This window comes from Mobula birostris, chromosome 11 (assembly GCF_030028105.1).
Source record: "Mobula birostris isolate sMobBir1 chromosome 11, sMobBir1.hap1, whole genome shotgun sequence".
NCBI lineage: Eukaryota > Metazoa > Chordata > Chondrichthyes > Myliobatiformes > Myliobatidae > Mobula > Mobula birostris.
In genome coordinates, this window is record NC_092380.1 from 105,187,399 (window position 1) to 105,214,072 (window position 26,674).

The 26,674-nt window shown below is 41.0% G+C and overlaps 1 protein-coding gene across 2 annotated transcripts in view; it reads left to right on the forward strand.

The window, feature by feature from the left end:
- LOC140205568 (transmembrane protein 263-like) overlaps positions 1-20,525 on the forward strand; it is a 299,920-nt gene extending 279,395 nt beyond the window's left edge. For both annotated transcript variants that reach the window (XM_072273192.1, XM_072273191.1), the window contains exon 3: positions 19,149-20,525. In XM_072273192.1, coding sequence (XP_072129293.1) covers positions 19,149-19,435 — 287 coding nt within the window. In that variant the 3' untranslated portion in view covers positions 19,436-20,525. The remainder of the gene's footprint in view (positions 1-19,148) is intronic.
- The last annotated feature ends 6,149 nt before the right edge of the window (positions 20,526-26,674 follow it).

Below are 26,674 nucleotides of genomic sequence, written 5' to 3' on the forward strand. Positions count from 1 at the left end.
TTCCAGATTCGTTTTTCAGAATCAGGGACGTCCCCTGTAGTTGTACAGTGTCCATGTCAGGAATACCCTTCGTTGTTATGGTCAGCTTGCAGGCCAAAGCCAATTTCTCAGCCATGGAGACAATATAAATGGCAGTCTGTGCCGTTAGTTTGGCTTCCCTGTCCGCCTGATTATTACCTTGGGTAACTCTAGAGGAGTTGGAGAGATGCGCTGAGCACTTAATGATAGCCAATTGTTTTGGGAGGAGGATGGCACTGAGGGGGTTCTTTACTTACAAGGCATTCTGGATAGGGGTCCCTGCGGAAGTGAGGAATCCCCGGTGGGCCCACAATTGCCCGAAGTCATGATCCACTCCAAAAGTGTAACGGGAGTCAGTGAAAATATTGGCCACTTTATCCTTGACCAATATACAGACTTTCGTCAAGGCAAATAGTTCCACCTTTTGTGCTGAGACAGCAGGTTGTAAGCATGCTGACTCGACCACAGCCGAGTCATTCACAATGGCATAGCCACTAAGGCGGGTTCCCTGTTCAGAGATAGAGGAGGTACCGTCAACGTAGAAAGTTAAATCCGCAGATGAAAAAGCCTTGTCGGAGAGGTCCGGGTGAGGTGTGGTCAAGAAATGGTTTCTCGTTAAACAGTCATGGGGCAGGTCCGTGAGGTCTTCAGGTGAGCTTCCTAAAAAGGTGGCAGGATTGATGGTAGTACAGTAGGCAAAGCTGAGAAGTGGGTTATTAAGGAGTGCTATCTCATATCTACTCAACCTAGCTTGGGTGAGGTGTTGGGTCTGATGGGAGGTCAAAAGTGCAGTAATAGTATGCGAAGAATATATGACCACTGGCTGCTGCAAAGTGACATTTGAGGCGGCCATTACCAGGGAATAAATGGCTGGGAGTATTTGTGGGCATGGTGGCAGGTCCCTTGCTACTGGATCTAGACGCGTGGAGAAGTACGCTACTGGCCGTTTCCTATCCCCGTGAATTTGAGTAAGGACTGCTGTAGTGCCGCCTTCCAAGATACTGACGAAAAACTGGAAAGGACGATCATAAAGAGGGTGCCCTAGGGTGGGGGCACTAGCCAGCTCCTGTTTAAGCTTAAATCATCTGGATTGGTTTTTCGTTTGGGCGCCTTTCCCATAATCATAACCATTTCATGTGGTTTTCAGGGAGTATAAACCTGGAGAGTAGGGTGCTGAGCATTCCCATGGAGATTAGGGACCATTCAGGTTGGCAACAGTTGAGGAATACTAGCACTCGGGGCTCCTAGCCTAAAAGGATCGTCATCATCGTATTCCTCATCTGGGTCTATCAAGGGTCCATCTCCTACCAAACAATTCCTCCTTCTGCCCCTTCCTTTGGACACCGGCAGTTGGGAGAGCTTTTCCTTCGACTGCTGTTTAGATTGACTCCTAGTTCTGCCTGCTATGGGGTTGGTGAATTGTCCCATCTCCCGATTCTGTTCCTGCCCATGGGGGCCTTGGGGGGAGTACGGGGGTGGCGGTTGTGATACCTGTGGTTGCGGAAGGCGAGGATAAACAGGGGGCTGTGGGTCGCACTAACCAAATCTCCTCCATTTTGTCTGTGTCATTGGTCTCGTTTTGGAACAACATGGGCAATCCAGACATGTCCGGAGGTACCTCCGTTTTACTCTTGTTATGGGGGACTTCAACATGCAGGTAGACTGGAGGAATCAGGTTGGTACTGGACCCCAAGAAAGGGAGTTTGTGGAGTCCCTCTGAGATAGATTCTTAGAACAGCTTGTACTGGATCCTACCAGAGAGAACGCAATTCTAGATTTAGTGTTGTGCAATGAACTGGATTTGATCAGGGACCTTGAGGTAAAGGAGCCATTAGGAGGTAGTGACCATAATATGATAAGTTTTAATCTACAATTTGAGAGGGAGAAGGGAAACTCGGAAGTGTCAGTATTACAGTTGAACAAAAGGAACTATGGTGCTATGAGGGAGGAGCTGGCCAAAGTTCAATGGAACAATACCCTAGCAGGGATGACAGTGGAACAGCAATGGCAAGTGTTTCTGGGAATAATGCAGAAGGTGCAGGATCAGTTCATTCCAAAGAGGAAGAAAGATCCTAGGGGGAGTAAGGGGAGGCCATGGCTGACAAGGGAAGTAATGGGCAGTATAAAAATAAAAGAGAAGAAGTATAACATAGCGAAGACAAGTGGGAAGCTGGAGGATTAGGAAACTTTTAAAGAGCAACAGAAGGTAACTAAAAAGGCAATATGCGGAGAGAAAATGAGGTACGAAGGTAAACTAGCCAAGAATATAAAGGAGGATAGTAAAAGCTTCTTTAGGTATGTGAAAAGGAAAAAAATTGTTAGGACCAAAATTGGGCCCTTGAAGACAGAAGCGGGTGAATTCATTATGGGGAACAAGGAAATGGCAGACAAATTGAACAGGTACTTTGGGTCTGTCTTCACTAGGGAAGACACAAACAATCTCCCAGATGTAATAGTGGCCAAAGGACCTGGGTAATGGATGAATTGAAGGAAATTTATATTAGGCAGGAAATGATGTTGGATAGGCTGTTGGGTCTGAAGGCTGATAAGTCCCCGGGACCTGATGGTCTGCGTCCCAGGGTACTTAAGGAGGTGGCTTTAGAAATCGTGGACACATTGGTAATCATTTTCCAATGTTCTATAGATTCAGGATCAGTTCCTGTGGATTGGAGGGTGGCTAATGTTGTCCCTCTCTTCAAGAAGGGAACAAGAGAGAAAACAGGGAATTATAGACCAGTTAGCCTGACATCGGTGGTGGGAAAGATGCTGGAGTCAATTATAAAAGATGAAATTACAAGACACCTGGTTAGTGGTAACAGGATTGGTCCGAGTCAGCATGGATTTATGAAGGGGAAATCATGCTTGACTAATCTTCTGAAATTTTTTGAGGATGTAACTATGAAAATGGACAAGGGAGAGCCGGTGGATGTAGTGTACCTGGACTTTCAGAAAGCCTTTGATAAAGTCTCACCTCACATAGGAGATTAGTGGGCAAAATTAGGGCACATGGTATTGAGGGCAGAGAACTGACATAGATTGAAAATTGGCTGGCTGACAGAAAACAAAGAGTAGTGATTAATGGATTCCTTTCGGAATGGCAGGCGGTGACCAGTGGGGTACAGCAAGGTTCAGTGCTGGGACCGCAGCGGTTTACAATATATATTAATGATTTAGATGAGGGAATTAAAAGTAATATCAGCAAATTTGCCGATGACACAAAGCTGGGTGGCAGTGTGAAATGTGAGGAGGATGTTATGAGAATGCAGGGTGATTTGGACGGGCTGGGTGAGTGGACAGATGCATGGCAGATGCAGTTTAATGTGGATAAGTGTGAGGTTATCCACTTTGGTGGTAAGACCCGGAAGGCAGATTATTATCTAAATGGAGTCAATTTAGGAAAAAGGGAAGCACAACGAGATCTAGGTGTTCTTGTACATCAGTCACTGAAAGCAAGCATGCAAGTACAGCAGGCAGTGAAGAAAGCTAATGGCATGCTGGCCTTCATAACAAGGGGAATTGAGTATAAGAGCAAAGAGGTCCTTCTGCAGCTGTACAGGGCCCTGGTGAGACCACACCTGGAGTGCTGTGTGCAGTTTTGGTCTCCAGATTTGAGGAAGGACATTCTTGCTATTGAAGGAGTGCAGCATAGGTTCACAAGGTTAATTCCCGGGATGGCTGGACTGTCATATGTCGAAAGATTGGAGTGACTGGGCTTGTATATTCTGGAATTTAGAAGGCTGAGAGGGGATCTTATTGAAACATATAAGATTATTAAGGGATTGGACACGCTGGAGGCAGAAAGCATGTTCCCGCTGATGGGTGAGTCCAGAACTAGAGGCCACAGTTTAAGAATTAGGGGTAGGCCATTTAGAATGGAGCTGAGGAAAAACTTTTTCACCCAGAGAGTGGTGGATATATGGAATGCTCTGCTCCAGAAGGCTTTGGAGGCCAATTCTCTGGATGCTTTCAAAAAAGAGATGGATAGAGCTCTTAAAGATAGCGGAATCAAAGGTTATGGGGATAAGGCAGGAACTGAATACTGATTGTGGATGATCAGCCATGATCACAGTGAATGGCGGTGCTGGCTCGAAGGGCCGAATGGCCTACTCCTGCACCTATTGTCTATTGTAATTAGCACCCTCATGTCCCCGTCCAGTTCCTTCTCCCGTTTTCTCCCTCCTTTTCTGTCCTTTATCATGCTCCTCAGACTGATACTTGAACACTTCCCATGGCTTGGGTTTGCCTTCCCTATCACATATACTAATCCTCTTCTACGTGCACTGCGTTCCCAACTACTTTGTCTATACTTATTGGTTAATTCCTCGGCCGTCTTCTCCATGTTGACATTAAAATTTTCCATTTTCCCCCTGAATTTCATTTCCACATTGCCTCCTCTGCTTTGATACATTTTTCCACATCCCAAGTGCCTCATAAGGGCCGAATGTCATTTCCCAATTTTTTGTTCAAGCATGCTGATAGTCGCCTATAATTAATTTCCTTTTCTGGATCATCTTTGCACATTTTATGCAAAGGGGTATTGTTTCCTGACCTATCCAGGGTCTGACCCATGGCTTTTTGTTCGTCCACTGAGACTTCAGCCACCTCTCTGTCTCCCTCACACCCACTTCAGGGTCCTGACCTTCGCGTGGGGGATTTCCCCTCTTAACAACCGGTCTAAGGCTGGGTGTTGATACTGAGAGAGGCAGCCTCTGTACTCTCCCACCCTCTAAGACTATGAATGAGGACTCGAACCCCACTCAAACCCCAATCTTGCCTTCATGAGGACTTGAACCTCTTAATCTTTGGCAGGGACTCGAACCCCTATAACTCAAGGACTTGAACGTCTCAATATTCAGTGGGGACTCGAACCCCACCTTCTTATTTACCATAGTACACGGGTAATTTAACTGTGGTTCTTCAGGAGTCCGTCAGAGGATTGCCCACCAGACGAAGGGGTTGTCAAGGTGGACAATTAATGAGAGAGATCAAGGTAAATCTTACCTTGTGGGCCCATCCGTCTCAGGTCATTGTCACCAAGCCGATCACTGACGCCGTCTCACAGGGATGCCTCGTCTTGGACTCCTGGCTAGTTCTCCAAATTGTTAAACCTTACTTCTAATTATTCCCCGTTACCCGATGCCAGAACACACAGCACTATGGAAGGTAAAGCAACAGCTTTTTTATTAGTAGCTTGCTACTAGAGAGAACCCTCCTTCAGCACTCTCTTGGAATTGCGCAATGTCTTCATTACTTCCCCAGCAACAGTAACATAAGGTACTTATAAGGTAATTGATCATTAGCAAATCATTGTTCTAAGAACCTGCATGGATAGTTCCCGTTCCTTCTAAGAACCTGCTTCAGAACATTGTCTCATCAGGCGATTCTTTATTTAAACTTTGGTCTAGCAATTTAGAGAACAATATCTAGCATGTTCAGAAAACAGTGTATAATTAGTCCACTGCATCCACTGGTGTGTCCCCAACATCGAAATTACTCTTTAACCCCTTTAATTTCTTCAAGGGAGAACTGACAGAAATGATTGAATGAAAGAAGCAGATCTGTTTATTTCTTGCCTTTTTGCAAAAGAATATACCCTGATCAATAGCTATGCAAAGTTCAAGCTACTAGCTTAGAAAATTATGTTCTTCAGCAGTAGTTACAATGTCCACAGTAGCTCATTTTTTGTAGTTAAGAATAACAGTGAAGTTCTCAACCTTACTAAAGAATGTAGGATGACAATTTCCAGTGCCTCTACATAGTTAAAGGTGTAAATCTAGAGTTGCTGTCTGAGTTGTGGTCTTCCAAGAGTTTTGGTTCCACAGTTTCTCATTGACAATCCTGATTAAGGTCTCAGTCTGAAACACTGACTATTTATTCTTCTGCCCAGATTCCGCCTGACCTGCTGAGTTCCTCAGGCATTTTATGTGTATTATTCTCAATGACAGAAAGTACTCAAATACATGGAAGGCATGAAGCTGCAATATCTTACCCATGAAACAAGCCAGAAAATGAAGTGCTTCTGGCAGAGTAAATTTTTAAAAACTACACAATATATCAAAAATGATCATTGAAGTTTCTTCAGATGTGTACATATTGTAAGAGACTTTAAATCTCTAAACATTCTTTGTTTGCTTTTTGAATCTAATGTATCATCATTCGGTGTATATTCTTCTGCTCATTGTTTAGCTTTCTATACATGATTTAGTTTGAATTAAATGTTCTAACTGGAACTGAATTGTTTAGTCGCCATGCTTCAGAAGGATTCTTATGTGTAATTGGTTCTGGTGAAACTCTATTTGCACAGATCCGCTGTGGAGGAGCATCACATTGCTCTGGATTTCTTTGCACTCTGCACTGCAGAACGAAGGAACAGAGAATTCTGAGCAAGTGCCAGGTTCTTTCACTACTGCTTGAAAAATCAATCCACCCATCAAGCTTACTGACACTGAATAAAACGAAGGATTAAAATCACCACAAAGTTAATGCTTGTAGTCAAAAACTCCGTAGACTTTTCAGACAGTTCTTGGTAAATTTGCAATGTAATTAATCTCTATTTATTCTTTATATCCTTTAATTATATTCCAGTAAGTTGGTGGCGTGCTCAGTCGCAGCAGCCTCTCTGGACCAAACAAAGGTGTAATTGTTCCTCCTTTACACGCTTTTAATGATTGCAAGACACTGCTGGACATTAAGAACATCAAGTAATAATGTCAAGTTGCACAATAGTGGTAAAGATGGATTTGTTGTGTACTGTGTTGCTGCTGCTTGCTACAGCATCCTAAGGAAGAAGGCATCAGAGGCAGTGTGTGGTCCAGCAAACGGTGCAAGTGTTTCTTTTTTTCTTGTGGGCGTTTTTCTTGGGATCACAAGGCCCTGTAGGACATTGGTAATGTAAAATAGTGCAAGTCCAGTTCACTGGTTCATTGGCGAGACTGACAATGGGGATGCTAGGTTGTTGAGTGGTCCAGCAACCCCCCGCCCCACCCCCGGTCAGTGCTGCTCTCCATTGTTTGCTTGGTGGAAGAGGAGCTAGATTGCATTCGTCTATAGCTGCACAGGTGCAATATGAGGAACTTGGGCTTGTGTGTGCAGAAACGTGACTCCGGGACAACATGCCATGCAACATCGATCTACAGGCCATGACACTCGGGGACTTGAGCTATATTATTATTTATTTTGTGACTGCGTGTTTTACTGTTATCATTTTTTTGCTGTTGTAAGGTGTTTCTTCTTTTATGTTAACTGCGTAGGCTAATTAAAATGGCTTCCTTGTTATGTTAAATGCTGAGAAAGTCCTCCCACTAGCAGTTTGTTTTGGATTATCTATTGATAAGAGGACGAATGAACCAATTGGAATAGTTGTTATGCTTTCTGTGTGTCTGTAAGATATTGTGATGCGCGGGTTTTTGGGGAGAAGGCGGGAGAGAGAGAGACAGAGGATGGACCAGGTGCTGTGAATCCACTAACGGGGTCGGACCCCGAGGAGGGCGTTCGGCGAGGAGAGGAGATGGAGACGGACTCGAGTGGAGCGTCTGGTGGACCACCATTGTTGGTCCCAGGCGGCAGGTCAAGACGGTCTGAAGGGATCGCAGGGTGAAGAAGGAGGGTCCTGAGCTCCAGCTGTTTGTGCACGAAGAGATTGAACTTCGATAAGTGTGGTGCCTTTAATTTTCCTTTTATATTTTATTCTCTATTGATTATATAGATCCAGTAATATCTATAAACTGTAAATCATTTAATCGTATCTGGTGTATTGTCTGTTATTTGGGCAGGGTGGGGTACATCACACAGCATCCACACAAACTGATTACCCAGTTTGGCAGGGCTGAGGGCTGTTTCCCTAGACGACAGCGAGCTGAGCGACCCCGGAGCTGGCCGGGGGGCTACACTGTGTATGACTGTTGGTACGCTGTTTTGTATGTTGGCCCCAGAGAAACGCTGTTTCATTTGTATGTATTCATGTGTATGGTTGAATGACAATTAAATTTGAATTTCAATTTGATTTTCTCAGTTCCTTGCTTCAGTTTGTCCTGTTGCTTTATAATTCCAGCAACCAATTAACCTACCAAACATGTCCTTCTGATGTGGAGAGAAACCGATTCTAGCCCCACGGCTCCTTAAACTTTAAGGTGCTTGGTAAGTTTACAATTAAACTAATCCTTATTTATTCTTCATGTCCTTTCATTTTCTCAGTTTCCATTCTCAGCCCCATGGGTTTCACCCCACATCTGAAGGACATGTTGTTCAAGTGCATAATTGAATGTTATAAGTTGCCCTTATGGGGAGTACAATTGGGAAGTTGATGGGCATGAGAGAGAATAGGTACAGGGAAATTAAAGTGTCAATGGATAAGGTGGCTCTCCATTGAATGGAATTACTCTGAGAACTGGCTTGAACAAAGTGAGCCAAATGGCTTCCTCCCATGTTGTGAGAAAGTATAAAAGTATTTAACAAAGAGTCAGAATTTTTTGTAGTTGTCTGAATATGATGAATTGAGCTGTGGTTATCTTTATCACATCACATAATTTCACTTATCTCCAGGGTGCAAATCATTATATTCTTCTGGAGCAAAGTAATTGAACATTTAATCCTGTAATTTGGTCTGCTTCCTGCTGCATCCAATTTCTTGCCAGTGGTTTTCTTAGAGCTTTGGTTGTCATCAAATTTGAAGGAAAATCTTTATATCCAATCAATTTCCCTCTTGTATTTACTTCTGTTTGTTATTGGACTTGTATTTCAAGTCAAAACAATGCAGAAAATATTCTTATAGTTCCAACTTTTTTAGTTTGGCTTGTTACATGGGTTAAACTGCAATTTGCTATTAGAAGGGAAGTTGGAAGGGTTGGGTTGATGAATAATTGGACATGCTCGGTTTGTATCTGCTGGAGTTTAGAAGAGCGGAAGAGGATTTGATGGAATCCTGTAAGAGCCAAGGGGTCTTCACAGGGTGGATATGGAGAGGATGTTTTCTATTGAGGGAAATCGAGAACTAAGTAACACACGCATTAAAATAGGGGTTGCCCATTAATCAGGTCAGGTTTAATATCCCCAACATATGTTGTGAAATTCATTAATTTAGCAGCAGCAGTACGATGCAATACATGATAAAAATGATAAAATAATTATGTGTGTGTGTGTGTGTATTAAATAGTTAAATTAAAAAATAGTGCAGAAACAGAAATAGTAAAAAGTAAAGTAGATATAGGGATGAAGTAAAACTTTTCTCTTAGAGTAATGAGCCTTTCGAACTCCCCTTGCAGAATGGTGGAAGCAGAGTGGTTGATTATTTTTAAGCCAAAAATGGATGAGTGGATAGATAGTTACTTGATACAGGGGTGAAATTCTGGATAGGTAGGACTACAGAGTTGAGCTTGCAATTAGATTTGCCACGAACTTATTAAATTGTGTATCAGGCTGGAGGAGTCAACTAGCCTGCTGGTCCTATTTTGTATGTTCAGATGTAAAATGAAGCAAACAAGACTTCTTTGCTCCCTTTCCACCCTGGGTTCTCGGCTTCTCACAAGGATTTCTAGGTGGTTTGTATTTTGTATTTTGCAGAGCAAGGTTCAGTTTATGTCTTGTTGATAGTCATTCACAAAATATTTCCACAGCTTTAGGTGGCAGGGTAGCTCTAATGTGGTGCTTGCTCTTCTACATCATCCTGTATGGGGGAACAGTGTAATCTATGTGTGAGGCTCTTCAATCAATAAACTGACCAAATTGCAATGCAAAATATAAACAAAAAAAGGCAAGTATAAATAAGATTTAAATAAGGTACAGAAAAAAAGTGAAAATTAGAAATTGCAGATTGTTGTAAAGAAGAAAAAAAGAGGCAGAATAGTTAAAACTATTTAAATATCTGTACTCAGCAGCTGTGAAAGTCAGTGGGTTTATAGTAAATATAATTTTGTACCTAAAATGGATCCACTCAGTAAATATCTCAAGTCCTAAGATGGAAAAAAATTAGTGTTGTTTCTGAAGGAATATGCCTCTTCATTTGTAAAATTACTTTAAACAGAGCTGAGATCTTGGTTAGCAATAATTATTGCTTATTGTTTTTAAAAAATCATCATGTGAATGTCAGTGAAGTTATTGCAGTTATTATCTTGTCAACTTTGTGCAAAGTGTGCAACACAGTGCATTGTTTTACGGCACCAGCGACCACCCATTGGGGTCAATTCCCACCGCTGTCTGAAGGAGTTTATACAATCTCCCCTGACCACATGGGTTTCCTATGGGTATTCCAGTTTCCTCCCACATTCCAAAGTTGTATGGTTACAATTAATGATTGTGGGCAATTCATGCTGGTGCCGGAAGTGTGGCAACACCTCCGGGCTGTCCAGCACGATCCTCGCTGATTTGATTTGACACAAATGATGCATTTCACTGTATGTTTTGATGTTGCTTGTCTCTTGTATCCAACAATGACAGCAGATCTGTGCAGAAGAGTTTTTAAAGTGGAAAAGCAGTTACACTGGGGCAGTTCCACTCTCTCGACCTTGGAAGTCAAGGTCCAGTAGTACGAGTAGTTGTCACAAACTGGGGTCATCCTTGGTTGTAGTAGATGACCATGACTACTACTGTGGCTTGTCATGCCCTTCGCTTTCTACAGAGCATTGCAGAACCACCTTCCTGGCTATTGAAACTCATCCGCCCAGTCCACTGAAGCTGACTTTCACATACTAGGACAGGCATGTCTCTGCCTCACCAGGGTATGAGATCCCGGTTACCCTCACTTGGTTTAGCCCGCCTGTCAAAGCAGGATGTGGCTGCTGTCGCATGCAAAATGCTATTTGGAGCCACAGGTGAGAGCTGTATCCAATGGGGCTCAAAGGTTGAGTGGGCTGCCCCAAAATTGACACAAACCCCTTCACTAGAGGAGCTACCCCTTCCTGGATACCCCATCTACTCCATGTTTCAATGTACATGTGATTTTATAGGCATCCGTCAGTCTCATGAGACCATGGATTTGTGCCTTGGAGGGTTTCCAGGGCAAGGTTGTATGGAAGACCAGCAGTTGCCCTCTCCAAGTCTCCCCTCTCCACGCCACCGATGTTGTCCAGGGGAAGGGCATTAGGACCCATACAACTTGGCACCGGTGTCGTCGCAGAGCAATGTGTGGTTAAGTGCCTTGCTCAAGGACACACACGCTGCCTCAGCTAAGGCTTGAACTAGCGACCTTCAAATCACTAGACGAACGCCTTAACCACTTGGCCACGCGAAATAAAGTTAATCTAATCTTTAAAAACACTTACTGTGGATGCATGAAAACAAGTTGCTGGAGGAATGTAACAGGTCAAACGGACATCATCTGTCAAGGCAAAGGGGTACCCTGCATCATGATTGAATTGACAGTGGAGCAGTGGATATCTGACAACAGTTGATCTGAATATTAATTGTCTATATGTCATTGCCATGTTCAACTAATTTATCTCATAGTGATATAGATCACTAATAGCCTCATCGATCCATGCAGTAGTGACACAGTAGGAGATGAATATCATAAACAGGTGTGGAGCAAATCCTGACATTGTATGAATGCCATTGGCGAGCACTTGCTGGGTTTTTCCATAACCTGCAGTCCAGTAGTTCACTGACTGATTGCTAAAAGAGAAGTATACTTCAAACAGTTTGTGTAAGATGTTTTTAGGTACTCCCATACAACAGGAGATGCTTTCAATTGTGACAGTCTTTTGCTCCACCTTGGAGACTTAGTATTTCAAATCCCCTCTCACTGGAATGAATTGCTGTCTGCTTGCAGCTTCAGTGGAAACACTAGAGATCAATATTCTTTCCACCCCTGTGTATCTGTTTATCAGATCTCCACCAAGAGAAGATTCATTTGTTGGCAGCTATAAACATGCATCAATGCAAACTTCATTTTCTTTGCTACTACCCCATGCTGACCCACAAAACTGAACCAATCAACTTCCCCTAAACTCATTGAGGAATACATGTCATAGAGGCATAGCATGGAAATGTGTCCTTCAGCCCACTGGGTCTGTGCTGTTCACACATTTACATTAATAATGCTTTATTCTCTCTACATTCCAATTAACTCTTCCCAGGAATAAGCAACATTGCTTGATTTATAATCCAAGATTATTTAACATAATCAGGTGTGGTTTGGTGACCAGCAATGTCATCTGTGAATTGGGAAGGCTGTGTCAAGACCTGCTCCGAGTGCTTTGTCATTCTGACGGCTTAGAGGTTAAATGATCAAATCCATAAGCCTGGATCACCACTCCAGAGACAAGTTCAGAGATGAGAAAATCTGCAGATGCTGGAAATCCAAGCAACACACACACACTGATGGAGGAACTCAGCAGACTAGGGAACATTTATGGAAAAGAGTAAACTGTTGACGTTTTCAGCCAAGACCCTTCATGCGGACTGAAAAAAAAATGAGAGAAGTCTGAGCAAGAAGGTTGGGGGAGAGGAAGAAGTACAAAGTGGTAGATGATAGGTGAAACAGGGAGTGGGGAAGGAATGAAGTAAAAGCTGGGAAGTTAATTGGTGAAAGAGATACAGGTCTGAAGAAGGAGGAATCTGAAAGGAGAGGGTAGAAGACCATGGAAGAAAGGGAAGGGGAAGGAGCACCAGAGTGAAGTAATGGACAGGTAAGGAGATAAGGTTGGAGAGGGAAACGGGAATGGTGACGGTGGGGCAATGACCGGAAGTTTCAGAAATTGATGTTCATGCCATCAGGTAGGAGGCTGCCCAGAAGAATATAAGGAATTAATACTTTATCTGTTGCTTACCCTTATCCTTTACTGGATTTAATAATAATTTGGAATATGACACATTAAAAACAGCTGGTCTTAATGAAATGCCTGGATTGCTATAAAACCCCTTCTGGTTTACCAAACATCCTTTTGGGAGGAATTTTTCCATCTCTGCCCTACATGTGACAGCAGTGTGGTTGTCTCTGAACTGGCACTGGTGCTTGACAATAAACATTTGCCATAAATACGAGAAGTTCAGCAGATGCTGGAAATCCAAAGCAACACACACAAAATGCTAGAGGAACTCAGCAGGTCAGGTAGCATGTATGGAAAAAACTAGTCGACATTTCAGGCTGAGAATTTGCCATACACCTGAAAATGAACAAAAAAAGCAAAATGCTTTCCTGTACGATTGAGTAATTGCTGTTGTGGATGATATATTTCACATGCACAAGATTCTGCAGATGCTAGAAGTCTTGAGCAACACACAAATTATTGGTGGAATTCATCAGGTCCATAGGTGCTACCTGATCTGCTGAGTTCCTCCAGCATTTTTATGTGTATTAACATATTTCAGATTATCCATAAAGCAAAGATCTTTCTGCTCTCTCAAGTGTCATAAAAGAGCCCTGTGTGAATGTTTTAAAGAATAGAGCAGTTGCCCTAATGCCTTGATCAATATCTATCCCTGGTTCAACATCCTCAGAAAGATTAGTTTTCTTATCACAGTATTTGCTGAGTTTGTTAAATGCAAATCATTATTTCTCACAAAAATAGCTGTTTTTTTTAATTTCAAAGTATTTCATTTATAAAGTGCCTTGGGACATCCTGAGTTCATTAAAGGTGCTGAGAATATTTCCCCATAAATTGCAAGAACTTCCTACTACTCTACAACGGATATTTAGGAATTCTGTTGGTAAATTGTATGTTGCCACGGTGACACTTCTCATTTACTTGAATCCACTACCAGTTTACAGAGGCAATCTTCCTCCCTTCTGTTCCATTCGAAGAAAGTGCTTTGCTTTCAAGAAATGTCAAACCAAGACCTTTTTGTATGGATGTATAGAAATGTTCAAGAGCAGTGCTTTTTTTATATGACTAATATTTAACCGTCACTCAATATCCCAAATACACCCACAACCTATTGCAGTTTGGGAAACCTTTCTGTGCATTAATTGGCTGAAGGTGAAGTAGCTTATTTCAAGTCAACGTAGTGTCATGAAAACAAAGTTGTTTATGGTAAATGTGCTAGAAATCTTTGAGAATATAATATGGTGAATAAAGGGAAGCAATGATGTAGTATATTTGTAATTTGCAAAGGGAATCAACAAGGTGTAATGTAAAAGGTGGAGTTCAAGACCACCAAGACAGGATTTGGAGGTAATATACTGGCATGGAAAGGGGAAAGGCTTACTTACAGAAGAGGAGCTGGGATAAATGGATTGACAGTGAATGCCTGGTGCAGTTTACAGTCAATATTGATGACTTAGATAAAGATCCAGTTTACTTCAGTCAGTGTTGTTTGCTGACATAAAAATAAGAGGGTTAACAAGTTGTCAGGGGGAACAGTGAGCTAAAGATAGATTGAGTGTGTAAGAAGTTGGCAGATGGAGTATATGGAAAAATGTTTGGTTATTCTCTTCAGATGGAAGAATGAAAAAGCAGGCTATTATTTAAATCGAGCGAGGCGACGCAATTTTCAGCATTGAAGGATATGGGAATCCCAGTAAATGAAACACTAAAGGTTAACATGCAGATAGAGCAGGTAATTAGAAAATCTAATGGAATTTATTATGGAACTTTGTCAGGTGCTGGCATGATCACATTTGGAGTACTGCTTGCAGTTCTGATCTATATAATTATACAAAGATGCACTTGATTTGAAGTCAGTGTGGAGAAAATTCACTAGATTGATATCCAGAATGAAGGCAGTGACGTATGAAGAAAGGTCGAGCAAGTTGGAATATACTTATTGGTGTATAGAAGAATAAAAAATTATCACATGAAATGTATAAGATTCTAGTGGTATTATCATCTATACTGCCAAGTGTTTGCATTGACTATAATTTAAAATAAATGAGTACTAACATGCACTCTTGAAACTTCTGTCAAATGTGCAAAACTCATCTTTGAGTCTTGGAGTGATATAAGACTATAACACTTACTGAAGAATTGAATCTATATATTCAATTCTCTTTGAACTGTGCAGTTGAGATGGCCTTCAAATATAAAATTTACAGACTGAAATGTGTATTATGATCAGCTGTGTCACAACTCTCTGCAATTTTGTGTAGTGATATGAGAGCAGTTGCCATTGCCATACCAAGCCATGATCCATCCAGATAGCAGGTATTCAATAATGGATTGAAAAATTGGTTTTGTTATGACAATTGCCTTTCCCTCAATGTCAACAAAAGAACTGGTCTTGACTTAAGGAAGGGGTGCAGTGCACATACTCCTGTCTACATTAAAAGTATTAACATTAATAGTATCAAGTTCCTGGGAGTGAACTCTACCAGTAGCTTGTCCTGTTGCAGCTATGTTGATCCATTGGCCAAGAAAGCTTACTAATGCTTCTACTTCCTCAGGAGGTTAAAAAAAAATGGCATCCAACACCGACTCTTACCCATTTTTCTAAATTTATACACCATAGAAAGAATCTCAGCTGGAAGCATAATGGGTTGGTATGGCAACTATTCTGCACATGACCACAAGAAACTGAATCAAATTGTGAATGCAGCTCAGTGTATCACAGAAACCAGCCTCCCATCTATAGACTGTCTATACTCAGTGCCTCAGTAAAGCAGCCAGGATAATCAAAGACTCCACCCACCCCAGATGTTCTCCTTTCTCCCCTATTCCATTGGGCAGAAGATGCAAAAGCCTGAAAACACATACCACTAGGCTTAAGGACAGCTTCTAACTCACTGTTCTTAGACTCTTGAATGGATCTCTTGTACAATAAGATAGACTCTTAACCTCACAATGTACTTTGTTATTGTTCACCTACACTGCATATTTTCTGTAGTGTTTACACTTAATTCTGCATTGTTATTCTTTCACTCTGTTCTGCCTCAGTGTGCTACATGGTGGTTTGATCTGTATGAACAGCTTTTCACTGGATCTTAATGCATGTGACAATAATAGACCAATACCAATATCAATACCAAAAATGCACATTATTGGGAGAGCTTTTGCTTGCTGTATAATGGGGAAAGAAGATATCAGTTGTGTGAATAAGCAGATGATATGCTTCTGGTAAAATTCATATCTCTGTGTTCAAATCGTTCTGTAATAGGCATCCAAAATTTGGCATCCAACGCCTGCACTTACCCATTTTTGTTATCTATGCACCATAGAAAGACTCCCAGCTGGAAGTATAATGAATACCTCTGGTACCTCTCCTGTTGTTACGGATGATTTAAATATTTCTTCTAGGGCCCCAACAATTTCTGTAACTTCCTCTAGCTCTACCTTCATTCAGTATCCCTTGCTTATCCAGTTCTGGTTGTTTGGACAGTTGCTTGTGCTCTTTCAACCTTGCTTACATCTTTCCTGTAGGTAGGTGACCAAACCTGTACAAACTACTCCAGATTAAATCTCACCAATGTCTTATACAACTTCAACATAAAATCCCATTTTCTGTACTCATTGCACTTGAGTTATGAAGGCCAATGTGCCAAAAGCATTATTTATGAACCTGTCTACCTGTGACGCCACTTTCAACAAATTATGGACCTGTATTCCCAGATCCCTTTGTTCTACCAAATTCCTCAGTGCCCTACTGTTCATTGTGTAAGACCTACCCAGGTGGATTCTACCAAAGTGCCAAACTTCGCACGTGTCTGCATTAAATTCCATCTGCCATTTTTCAGTCCATTTTTCCAGCTGGTAAATTCCTCTGCACGCCATGATAGCCTTCCTCACTGTCCACTACACTGCCAGTCTTGGTGTCATCTGCAAATTTGCTGATCCAGTTGACCACCTTATCATCTAGGTCATTGATATTGATGACAAACAACAAAGGACCCAACACCGATCATTGTGGCACATAACTAGTCAGAGGCCTCTAATCAGAGAGGCCACTATCTACTACCATTCTCTGACTTGTCCCACAAAGCCAATGTCTAATTCAGTTTACTTCCTCACCTTGAATGCCAAGCGACTGAACCCTTTTAATCAACCTCTCAAGCAGGACCTTGTCAAATGCCTTGCTAAAGTCCGTGTAGAGAACATCCACTATCTTGCCTTCATCCACTTTTCTGGTAACTTCCTCAGAAAACTCTATAAGTTCGGTTAGACGTGACCTACCATGCACTAAACCATGCACGACTATCCTTAATCAGTCCATGTCTATTCAAATACTAATATATCCAGTCCCTTAAAATACCTTCCAATAGCTTCCCACAACATGCCAGACACAATGGTCTGTAATTTCCTGGTTTATGTTTAGAGCCTTTTATAAACAGCAGAATGACATTGGCTATCTTCCAATCCTCTGGTACCTCTGCTGTTGCTAAAGATGATTTAAATATTTCTTCTAGGTCCTGGCCATTTCTGCACTTGCCTCCCACAGGATCCGAAGGAACTCCTTGTCAGAGCCTGAGGATTTACCCACCCTGATTTGCTCCTCTGTAATCTGTACAGATTCCATCAAGTTGACGCCACTTTGTCTCCCTTCTATAGACTCTGTGTCCGTGTAATTCAGATGCAAAAAATTTATTTACGATCTCCCCCATCTGTTTTGGTTCCACACATGGATACACACGTAAAAAACTAAATCAAATCAATATTTGGTGTGACTGCCCTTTGCCTTTAAATTGCATCAATTTTCTTAGTTACATTGCCATGCAGCTTTATTAGAAAATCGGCTGGCAGGTTGTTCCAAGCATCTTGGAGAAAATGCTACAGTTCTTCTGCAGACTTTGGCTGTCTTGCTTGCTTTTGTCCCTCCAGGTAATCACAGATAGCTCAATGATGTTGAGATCAGGGCTCTGTGGAGGCCATACCATCTGAAGCCATATAAAAGAATCTAGGGTGCCTAAGACTTTTGCACAGTACGGTACATGCATCATTTTGCATTACTCCACTGAGCAGTAACCTCATTAATACATGGTATTTGTTAACAGTCTACATGGGCATTTGATATCTTTGTACAACTTCATTAAAAGTAACAAAAAAAATCCCTTCCTTTTATACCTAAACACCTGAAGTTCACTTCCTCAATTTCTTCTTGAAGACGGTTCTCAAACGTACCACTCTGGCTCAATGTTTGTCTCATTCCATCATGTTACATTTGATGTGTAATGTGTGAAACAAGTTAGGGCATTTATTACAGCAAATATTTTGTCCAAAAACAAGTTATTAGTTCCCAGTACATCTCAACATGAAGAACTTAGATAATACTTTTCAGTCTGTACTGTGGATTGAATGTTTGTTATTAAGCATTGATCATTTTGCTTAAAATTGTCTCTTAAACACATAACACCATTGGTTGAGATGGCTGGACAATTCCAACAGGAAAGGAAAGTCAGGCACCCAAGCTACATTAGGGTGTCTTATTCTCTGTCTCCCTAACAACCTCATAAATTTATTCCATTGCTTTTATTATCTTAGTGGCATTTTAAATTCCAAATGGGAATATGGTTTGTTTGTGCCATTTCCAAAATCTCAAATATTAAGTTTCCGTCCTCCACTTAACACCTTTACAAATATATTGCCTTCATTATTATTTCTTTAGAGTAATAAAAGACCAAAAATAAATAACACTGAATTATGTGATTCCAAAACAAACAAAATCCTTTGATAGTATTGAATTCACAAGTATAATATAATAAAGCAAAGACAATATGTCTCTTCATTCTAATATGAAAGATGATTCAGCTTTATTTTGTACCCAGCAAGACTGTGAGTAGTCTTTAATCAATTCTGGTACAAAAGAACTAACTATGAGTCACAAAAGTTATGTTTTCTCATGCAAAGAGAAAAACTGTCAATGGCAATATTTCACTTTAAATCTGGTTTGCATTACTTAACCTTTGAATTCAGTATGATAAGTATGGCTGTGAACTGAAGTTGCATGCACGTCATCCATTTTAATCTGCATGTACTTGTACCTGAATTAGGTGTAATATTGATGGGAAAGAAAATGTACTCTCCACTCAATGTAATCATGCATAGTACTGGATTATTAGAACTGGAAAATAACCATTGGAAAGACAAGGATGGTAGCAGTTATGACTGGTGTACTTGAGTGATAAGAAGCTTAAATAAATCTCAGAAGTCTTGTCATTTTTTATTTTATGTTTCCACTGCAGACCTTGGTCTTGAATGTATTATGGCTGCTATTTCAAATCTGCCTGGTCTTATTTATGACTTTCGATTTTCTTTAAATTATTCCCACAGAACCAAAGAAGGAACTTGACGTTCAAGAGCCAGGAATGATCTGGAGAATGACCGGAGGTCTTTACAGCATGACAAAAGGAGCGGTGGGTGCCACACTTGGAGGTGTGGCTTGGGTTGGAAGCAAAAGTCTGGAGCTGACCAAAACAGCTGTGACCACAGTACCAGCGGCTGGTGTTGGCCTGGTGAAAGGAAGTGTGTCAGCAGTCTCTGTTGGTGTTGGTGCTGTAGGCTCAGCTATGGCCAGCAAGGTTCCCTTTACATCCAAAAAAAAGGACAAATCCGACTAAGTGAATGGTTTGTAGGGTATGTTTTCCTTATAGAAAAAAACCATCATGATTTAAGTATACCTGGACATGTTTGGATACACCGCCATGGTATATGTTTTAATGGGCGACCAGTGAGATATGCGCTTTTATGAAACTTTGCTGCCTCCACGCTTCTCTCCCACCCCAGTTTCTCCTGTGCTCATGTCATATCTCTTCACTCTGTGTGCTGTCAATGAAAAACAGAGCAGTTGATCCCATTCTACACTGTCCACTGACAAGGTAAAACATTATGCTTCTGGGCTTCTGCTGGCATAAGCATTGGCAGCATAAGGATGGTCAAAGCACCAGATCTATAAAGGACGTATGACACCCACAGTTAAAATGTACAAAAATATTTTATTTGTGTGGTTGGAGGAACAAAATAACAACTGATCAACATCAAAAAGAACTCCTCCCTACATGTATATATTTATTGGTTCTAGTAGTATTTTGTATGCTTGTTTTGTTCATGTCAATTATAAAGGGGCTGATTTTCTGTTTCAGTTTTTTGCTTTTTATCTATTTGGATTAGAACACATTGGGGTATATATTGCTTCAAACATGTTGGTGCAGAAAATTTTTAAATGTTATGTTGGGAATAGAAGTACCTGGTTTTGAATCATTATTTTACAATGCAGCAAATCTTTTATTCCTGCTCCACTGTGCTCCACTTTCACGTGGCTAGCCAGGCTCGAATTGGGAGCAGTGTGATACCGCAACACTGCAGTTTTGGTTACAGTTTACCATGAGTAGCCTGACTTCTCACTTTTCATTATTGTTACCTGCTATAAATGGTATTGGTAGCAGGCAGTTGTTACCACAGAGTGTTGCTGTTTGCACTGTTCACTCTTTCTTTTGCTCCACGGTTACTTTCCATCATTTTTCTGTACACTGATATTTCTGTGGCAAGTTAATGTATTAAGACTGGAACAGTCAGGTGATTTCTGTTGACCAAATTGCAAAACATTTAGTTTTTGTCTATAATAGAACTATTTTTGCAAATATGACACCTGAAAGCTATGGATTAGACTGTAAGTCTGTATTTTAATGGAAATAAAGTTTAAAAAAATCTCAAAACAACATGAATGAAAATGTTTAGCTTTACACACTTCATATTTTCTTTGAAATATCAGTACATTTTCAAATACTGGGAAAGTCATATTTGCATTGATGGAAACGTTACCAGTAAACCTGGGATGTGGATCACATCGACATAAACATTAAAATATTAATAAAAATGGATGAGTTCATCATGCAATTAGGGTAGTTAAGAGAATAGAGATAGATATTCTGCGACATTTTTTTAAAAAACTACATGAATAAATTTGGGCCTGTTGACTATCTTCATCTATAAATATCATGTGGAGTGGATGTGATACAGACTAGCTCCAAGAAATCAATTTAACCAGCACCTGTAATGGCTACAATTGGACTTGGAGAAGCTGATGTTCTTCTTGCCAAGCCACAGAATTCCAGCTGTCTATTGAATGAGACGTTCAAGCTATAAAATTAATTTCCAGACCGTAGCTTAAAACTAACCATGTGTGCAGATGAATACTGTGGAATGATACACAGTATACAGACCAGGAATAATATTGCTCTAGTCACCAATGCTGAACAAGCAACTGAAATCATAGTTCAAATCCCAGTATCATGTTCTGTTTAATTCAGTAAATAAAGTTATTTATGGGCTTGAATCAGAAAATACTTTTTTTTTCAGAAAAGGTACATGACTTTTCACTAACATTCTTCAGGGAATCTACCATCCTAACCTGATCAGACAGTTCTTCATTGTGTGGTGGATTCTTAATGTTTGTACAGTAACTTCACATGCAACACATTTGTACAAAGCTTCATCTGCAGCAAGAATGTGGGCATGCATTTTGCTCTTAAGGTTACAAGCTGTATTACGACCCAGCACTGGTTTCTCAACCGTGAAGGCTGCTTGTGATGGTTTGGAAGGAAACAAGACCTAGGTTTGAAGATTAAAATTCAGAGGCTGGAAGAGATTTGGGAAAGGGAGGGTTAAATGTATGAAAAGTTTAAACACAAATGAGTATTCTACATTGGAGACCAGGATACCACTTTGTTATACCAAAGGCTTGCTTACAGACAACAGAACTGAAGGTTAATGAAGCATTCAGAATGGGTGTCTTGGTCAAAGAGAATTAGTATGGTGAACTCTGAAAGTGAAATTGCACAATAGAGGAGGATGTGAAATCGATTGTGGGAGTGAAAAAAAAGGCTTAATCTTAATAGCTTCATTCTTCCAGATTTTATTTGTCAGTCGTAGATTATTTTATACTTAATATTGGATAAGCTGTCCAGTAATGCTGGTGCAGTGAAGGATCTGGTTATCAATTTTCTACAGATAATTTGACAAGTGAAATCAAGCAGGCCGGAGGTGTCCAACTCAATGTACTAGGCAGTGGGTACATTATTTTCTGTAAGGGCAAACTGGAAGGGATTGCAGTCTTTTAATGGGGGAAGTAGGGAGTATTTGCTCTAAAGAAGTTTATGTGATATTTTGTCAACTATCCCTGTAGGAAAACTGACATGTGACCCACTGGGTCAAAAAATACAAAATAAGCACATTGTAAGCATCACTGCTGAATATGTCCCAACCTGGAAGTTATAGATGACAACATAGATAAAACTCTGGTCCATATTACAGAAGGAACTAGACCTATCCTCCTTAATGGAAAAGAAACGATCCTCTAGAAAGACCTGATTGGTAAGGAAGGAGTAAAGAAAACTAGCTCCACCAGAGTGCTCTTGACAAATGCTTGGAATAGCATCTTATGAGACCCAGCACCATTTTACTAGAAGAAATAACTACAAGATCCCATGGCATCACACACAATCCAGGCAATAGCCCTTGTTAAACAATGTCATTTAAGTGAGAGACTGAAGGGATGCACACCTCAGCCATACCAAAATCAGTACCAATGACTGGTAGACCTGGGAACCACCTAGTCCTCTCTATTACCTGCTAAGCGATCTCCCTTGTTGACTACTTTCATCCGGTGGCTAAGGATCTGCTTCCCGAATCGCAATGTGGATTCTGTTGACCTGCCTGCCCACAAAACAATGATGGCAATGGAAATGTGGTGAGAAAAACAAATTCGAAGGTGTCAAAAATCACTCTTGGAGCCATAAAATGCAGAAACAGGTTCTTTGACCCAACTTGTGCATGTCACCCAAATGTTTGTCTAAGCTAGTCCCATTTACTTGTGTCTGGCCCACGTCCCTCTTGGCCATTCCTATCCATTTAACCGTATAAATATCTTTTTTAAATATTGTAATTGTATCCGCCTCTAAAACTTTCTCTGGCAACTGTATACCTACCATCCACTATGTGAAAATGTTTTTTTTCTTGGAGATCCCTGTTAAATCTTTCCCCTCTCACTTTTAACTCTATTTCCAGTGTTTTTAGAGTCACCTGCCTTGAGAAAAAGACTGACCATCCACCTTATCTGCGCTGCTCAAGATTTATATACAGTATATCTCTGTAAGATCATCTCTCAACTTGCTACAGTCCAGGGGAAGAAGTCCCAGATTCATCTTATAATCAAACTCTCCAGTCCCAGTTATGTGCTTTTGAACTTTTTTTGAACTCTTTCCAACTTCATCACATCCTTCCTGTAGCTGGATGACCGACTGGTGATTGGTGGCATCCGTTAGTCTCACGAGACCATGGATCTGCACCTGGAAAGTCTTGCTTCAGTCTGTGTTGGTAGAGCAGCGTCTGTTGTGGTTGTAGAGGCCCACACGGGAGTGACAGTCTCAGCTGCTGCAACTGCACTTGAAGGCGTTGTCCTCGAGTGCTGTCTTGGTGCTGTTTTTCTGGTGAGTGCGCTTTTCTTCAGCAGCAAGCCTCAACTTTTCTTCTCTTTTTAGACCTGTGCGTAGTTCCAGCCCCCAGCGAAAGCGATCGCATGCGATGTCCTCCCACCTCTCGACGCTCATGTTCAGTGACTTCATGTCTCTCTTGCAGACATCTTTGAAACGAAGATGGGGCCGCCCTTGTGCTCTCTTGCCAGAGGCCAGTTCCCCGTACAGCAGGTCTTTCAGGATCCTCCCGTGTAACTCATCTCCTTTTACCTTAGGCTACAAACTTATCAATCACCCCTGCTGTGGATACTTTCTGGAGGTCCAAGATCCGTATGCTCCACGACCGCTGGACTAAGTGTGTAAATGTAGGAGGGGACTATGTTGAAAAATAAATGTGCTATGTTTTCTAAAATTGACTCTTTCTACTTTAGGCCATGAACTTATCAATCACCCCTCCTATAATCAGATCTGTCATGAACTTATTGAAAAACAGAAGAGGCTCAATGGAGCGATTGGAACCCATAGACCACAAATCAATGCAAAACTACAATTCGCAAACACAAGACAATCTGCAGATCAAGCAGCAGCGATGTAAAAGAGTAAACAGTCAATGTTTTGGGCCGAACCCTTCTTCAGGGTAAAACTATAACTTACACCTATTGAAAATGAGCAAGATCACAAATCAATCCCTGGAAGCATTATGCTAAATCACTTCAATCTGAAAAAAAAGTCCATTCATTGCCACATTCTCCTGTCTGTCAACCTTGGCGTTGCCCTACTTTTTTAATGCCTTGGTTGTGCCAACAAATTTTGTATTTAGATTTTATTCAGTATTTTTTGAGGTTCTAATATATTCTACTGTATTTCCTTTGTCTCTAATTCTTATTTCAATCATTGGAGTCTTTTCGATTCATCACACATCCAAACTTGACCACAGTATCTAAACAGCTTGAAAATAGATAAATTACTGGAAATGAATTAAGTAATATAGAGATCCAGAGTTTGAGTTACTGAACTGAGGGATTAAAATGTAAATCAATAGCAAGCCTGAAGACAAGCAGGAGGGAATGTAGAATTTACTCCAATGGACTAGACTGCCAATTCTACATTTTGGTTGAGTCCCAAATCCCTAACTCCTCAATGGTATGCTGTTCATCCTGTTTCCATGGAGAAATGTTTGACAGGAATAGATGGGAAAAAGTTCTGCTGCTCTGTCTAATCCCAACTTCCCCACAGAAATATCTGGGAACTGGCCAGAACTAACTTTAGACCATAAAACACAAGGCAGAGGAGCAGAATTAACCTATTCAGCCCACTGACTGAAAATACAGTTTTCAAAAAGTAGTTCAAGGATGAATATGAATGCTCTGTTATTTGTAAAACAAACAGATTGAACACTAATAGTTTACTACTTTCTGTATTTCTTGATAAACACAGATTATTTTTATTGAGGGAAAAGTGTGGATATCTCTTCAGGCACTGCACTGACAATGACCAGCTCATGAAAACATTCAGTTAGTTAACTCTCAACTATTCATACAGTACTAACAGTGTAATTTTGAAACAAGTTTTACTTCATTTTCCAGAACTATGTCCATATTTAAATTATGATGTTTGTCCCAAAATAATGAATTAAATATGTTTAATGGTTACTGAACTAATCCTACATGATCAGTTTACTTTTACAAGTTTACATTTAGCACTCAGGATACATCTGTCAGTATAATCAAATCTCATGCATGTGCTTTGCATCTATTTTTTCTTTTCCACGCCTTGTGGTGTTTCGGATAGTAACCTTGCCATTTCTTTAGTATTTGTCTGTTTTTTACGAGGCCGAGTTGCTAGCTCGACGCTCAACCCAGCACGAATGAAAAGCGTGCAAGGAGCTGGCTGGATTTGAACCCAGGACCACTTGCCTCAGAGTCCAGTGTGGATGCCACTACACCACCAGCAGGCTACTTTGCATCCTCAGGGCACAAAAATGTTCACAGAGGTGGGAAGAAAGTTGACGCAGCATGAATAGCTTAGATAAAATATGTTCCATTTACTTGAAAAAAGTTGGCCAGCACAAGCTGTATCTACTTTCGATAATTTCCCTATAAAGAACTCTCAATGGAGAAATGCAATCTATAAAGAGTGAGAAACCAATCAAATTTCATTGTTTCTGCATATCGAGTATTACACAGTATTGAGTTACTGGAAACACAGCAGAAAAGCAGTTCTGACAAGGTGTTACTTGAAGTGAGAGGGAGCACTGAGGGAGAATTTCTTGCCAGTAGTAAGCTGCTTGTGTGCTCTCCACTGATTTTTGTGATAAATACGGTATGAGCCACCTCTGAATATCACAAGAACACAAAAAAATAGGAATAGGTGGAAGAAACATGGCCCCTTAACCCTGCCTTTCACCATGGTCACCACAGATCTGCACTGGACATCAGCTCTTCTTCTGAGCCAGTTCCCCATTGCACTCAATTAGCTGATCACGTAAAAATGTATCTACCTTCACCCTTGCGTTCAGTTCTGGTCATCTCATTATAGGAAGGATGTGGAAACTTTAGAGAGGGTGCAGAGGAGATTTACTAGGATCTGTTCTGGATTAGAGAGCATGTCTTATGTTAAAGCTTTTTTCTTTGGAGCAAGGGAGGATGAGAGGTGGCATGATGGAGATTTATGAGATAAGAAACATAGATCGAGTAGTCAGCCAAAGATTTTTTCCCGGGTTGGAAATGGCTAATACAAGGGGGCATAATTTTAAGATGCTTTGAGGAAAGTATAGCAGGGATAACAGAAGTAATTTTTTTTTACACGGAGAGTGGTGGGTCCAAGGAATGTGCTGCCAGGGGTGGTGGTAGAGGCAGATAAATTAGGGACTTTTAAGTGACTCTTAGATAGGTACATGGATATTGAAAAATGGAGGGTTATGTGGGAGGAAAGGGTTAAATTGAACTTACCTACTTTACTGCCCATTAAGGTGCTGGCATTTAAGGCAGTAATGAGTGTCCTTTAAGGATTCTTCATTGCTTTTCCAATAACAATGTCTTTGCCCAGTCGAGGTTGTTAGCCTGAGATGAACCCCCGAATCTGGAGGACAGGTGGACCACACTTAGTCTGGTTTCTACCCTTTGACCTGTTTGGCATATGTGACCCTAACGAGCCAAAGCGCAAGGATTTTACTCCAGCCAGCATAGCTTTCTGGGTCGTTGAGGCACACAAGTCTCCAAACCATGACAAGATTGGTGAAGGCAAATTGATCTTAGAGTAGGTTAAAAGGTCGGCACAACATTGTGTGCCGAAGGATCTATGTTGTGCCGTAATATTCTATGTTCTATGCTCCAGGTTGAGTCGGTGGTGAAGAAGGTGAATGCAATGTTGGCATTCATTTCTAGA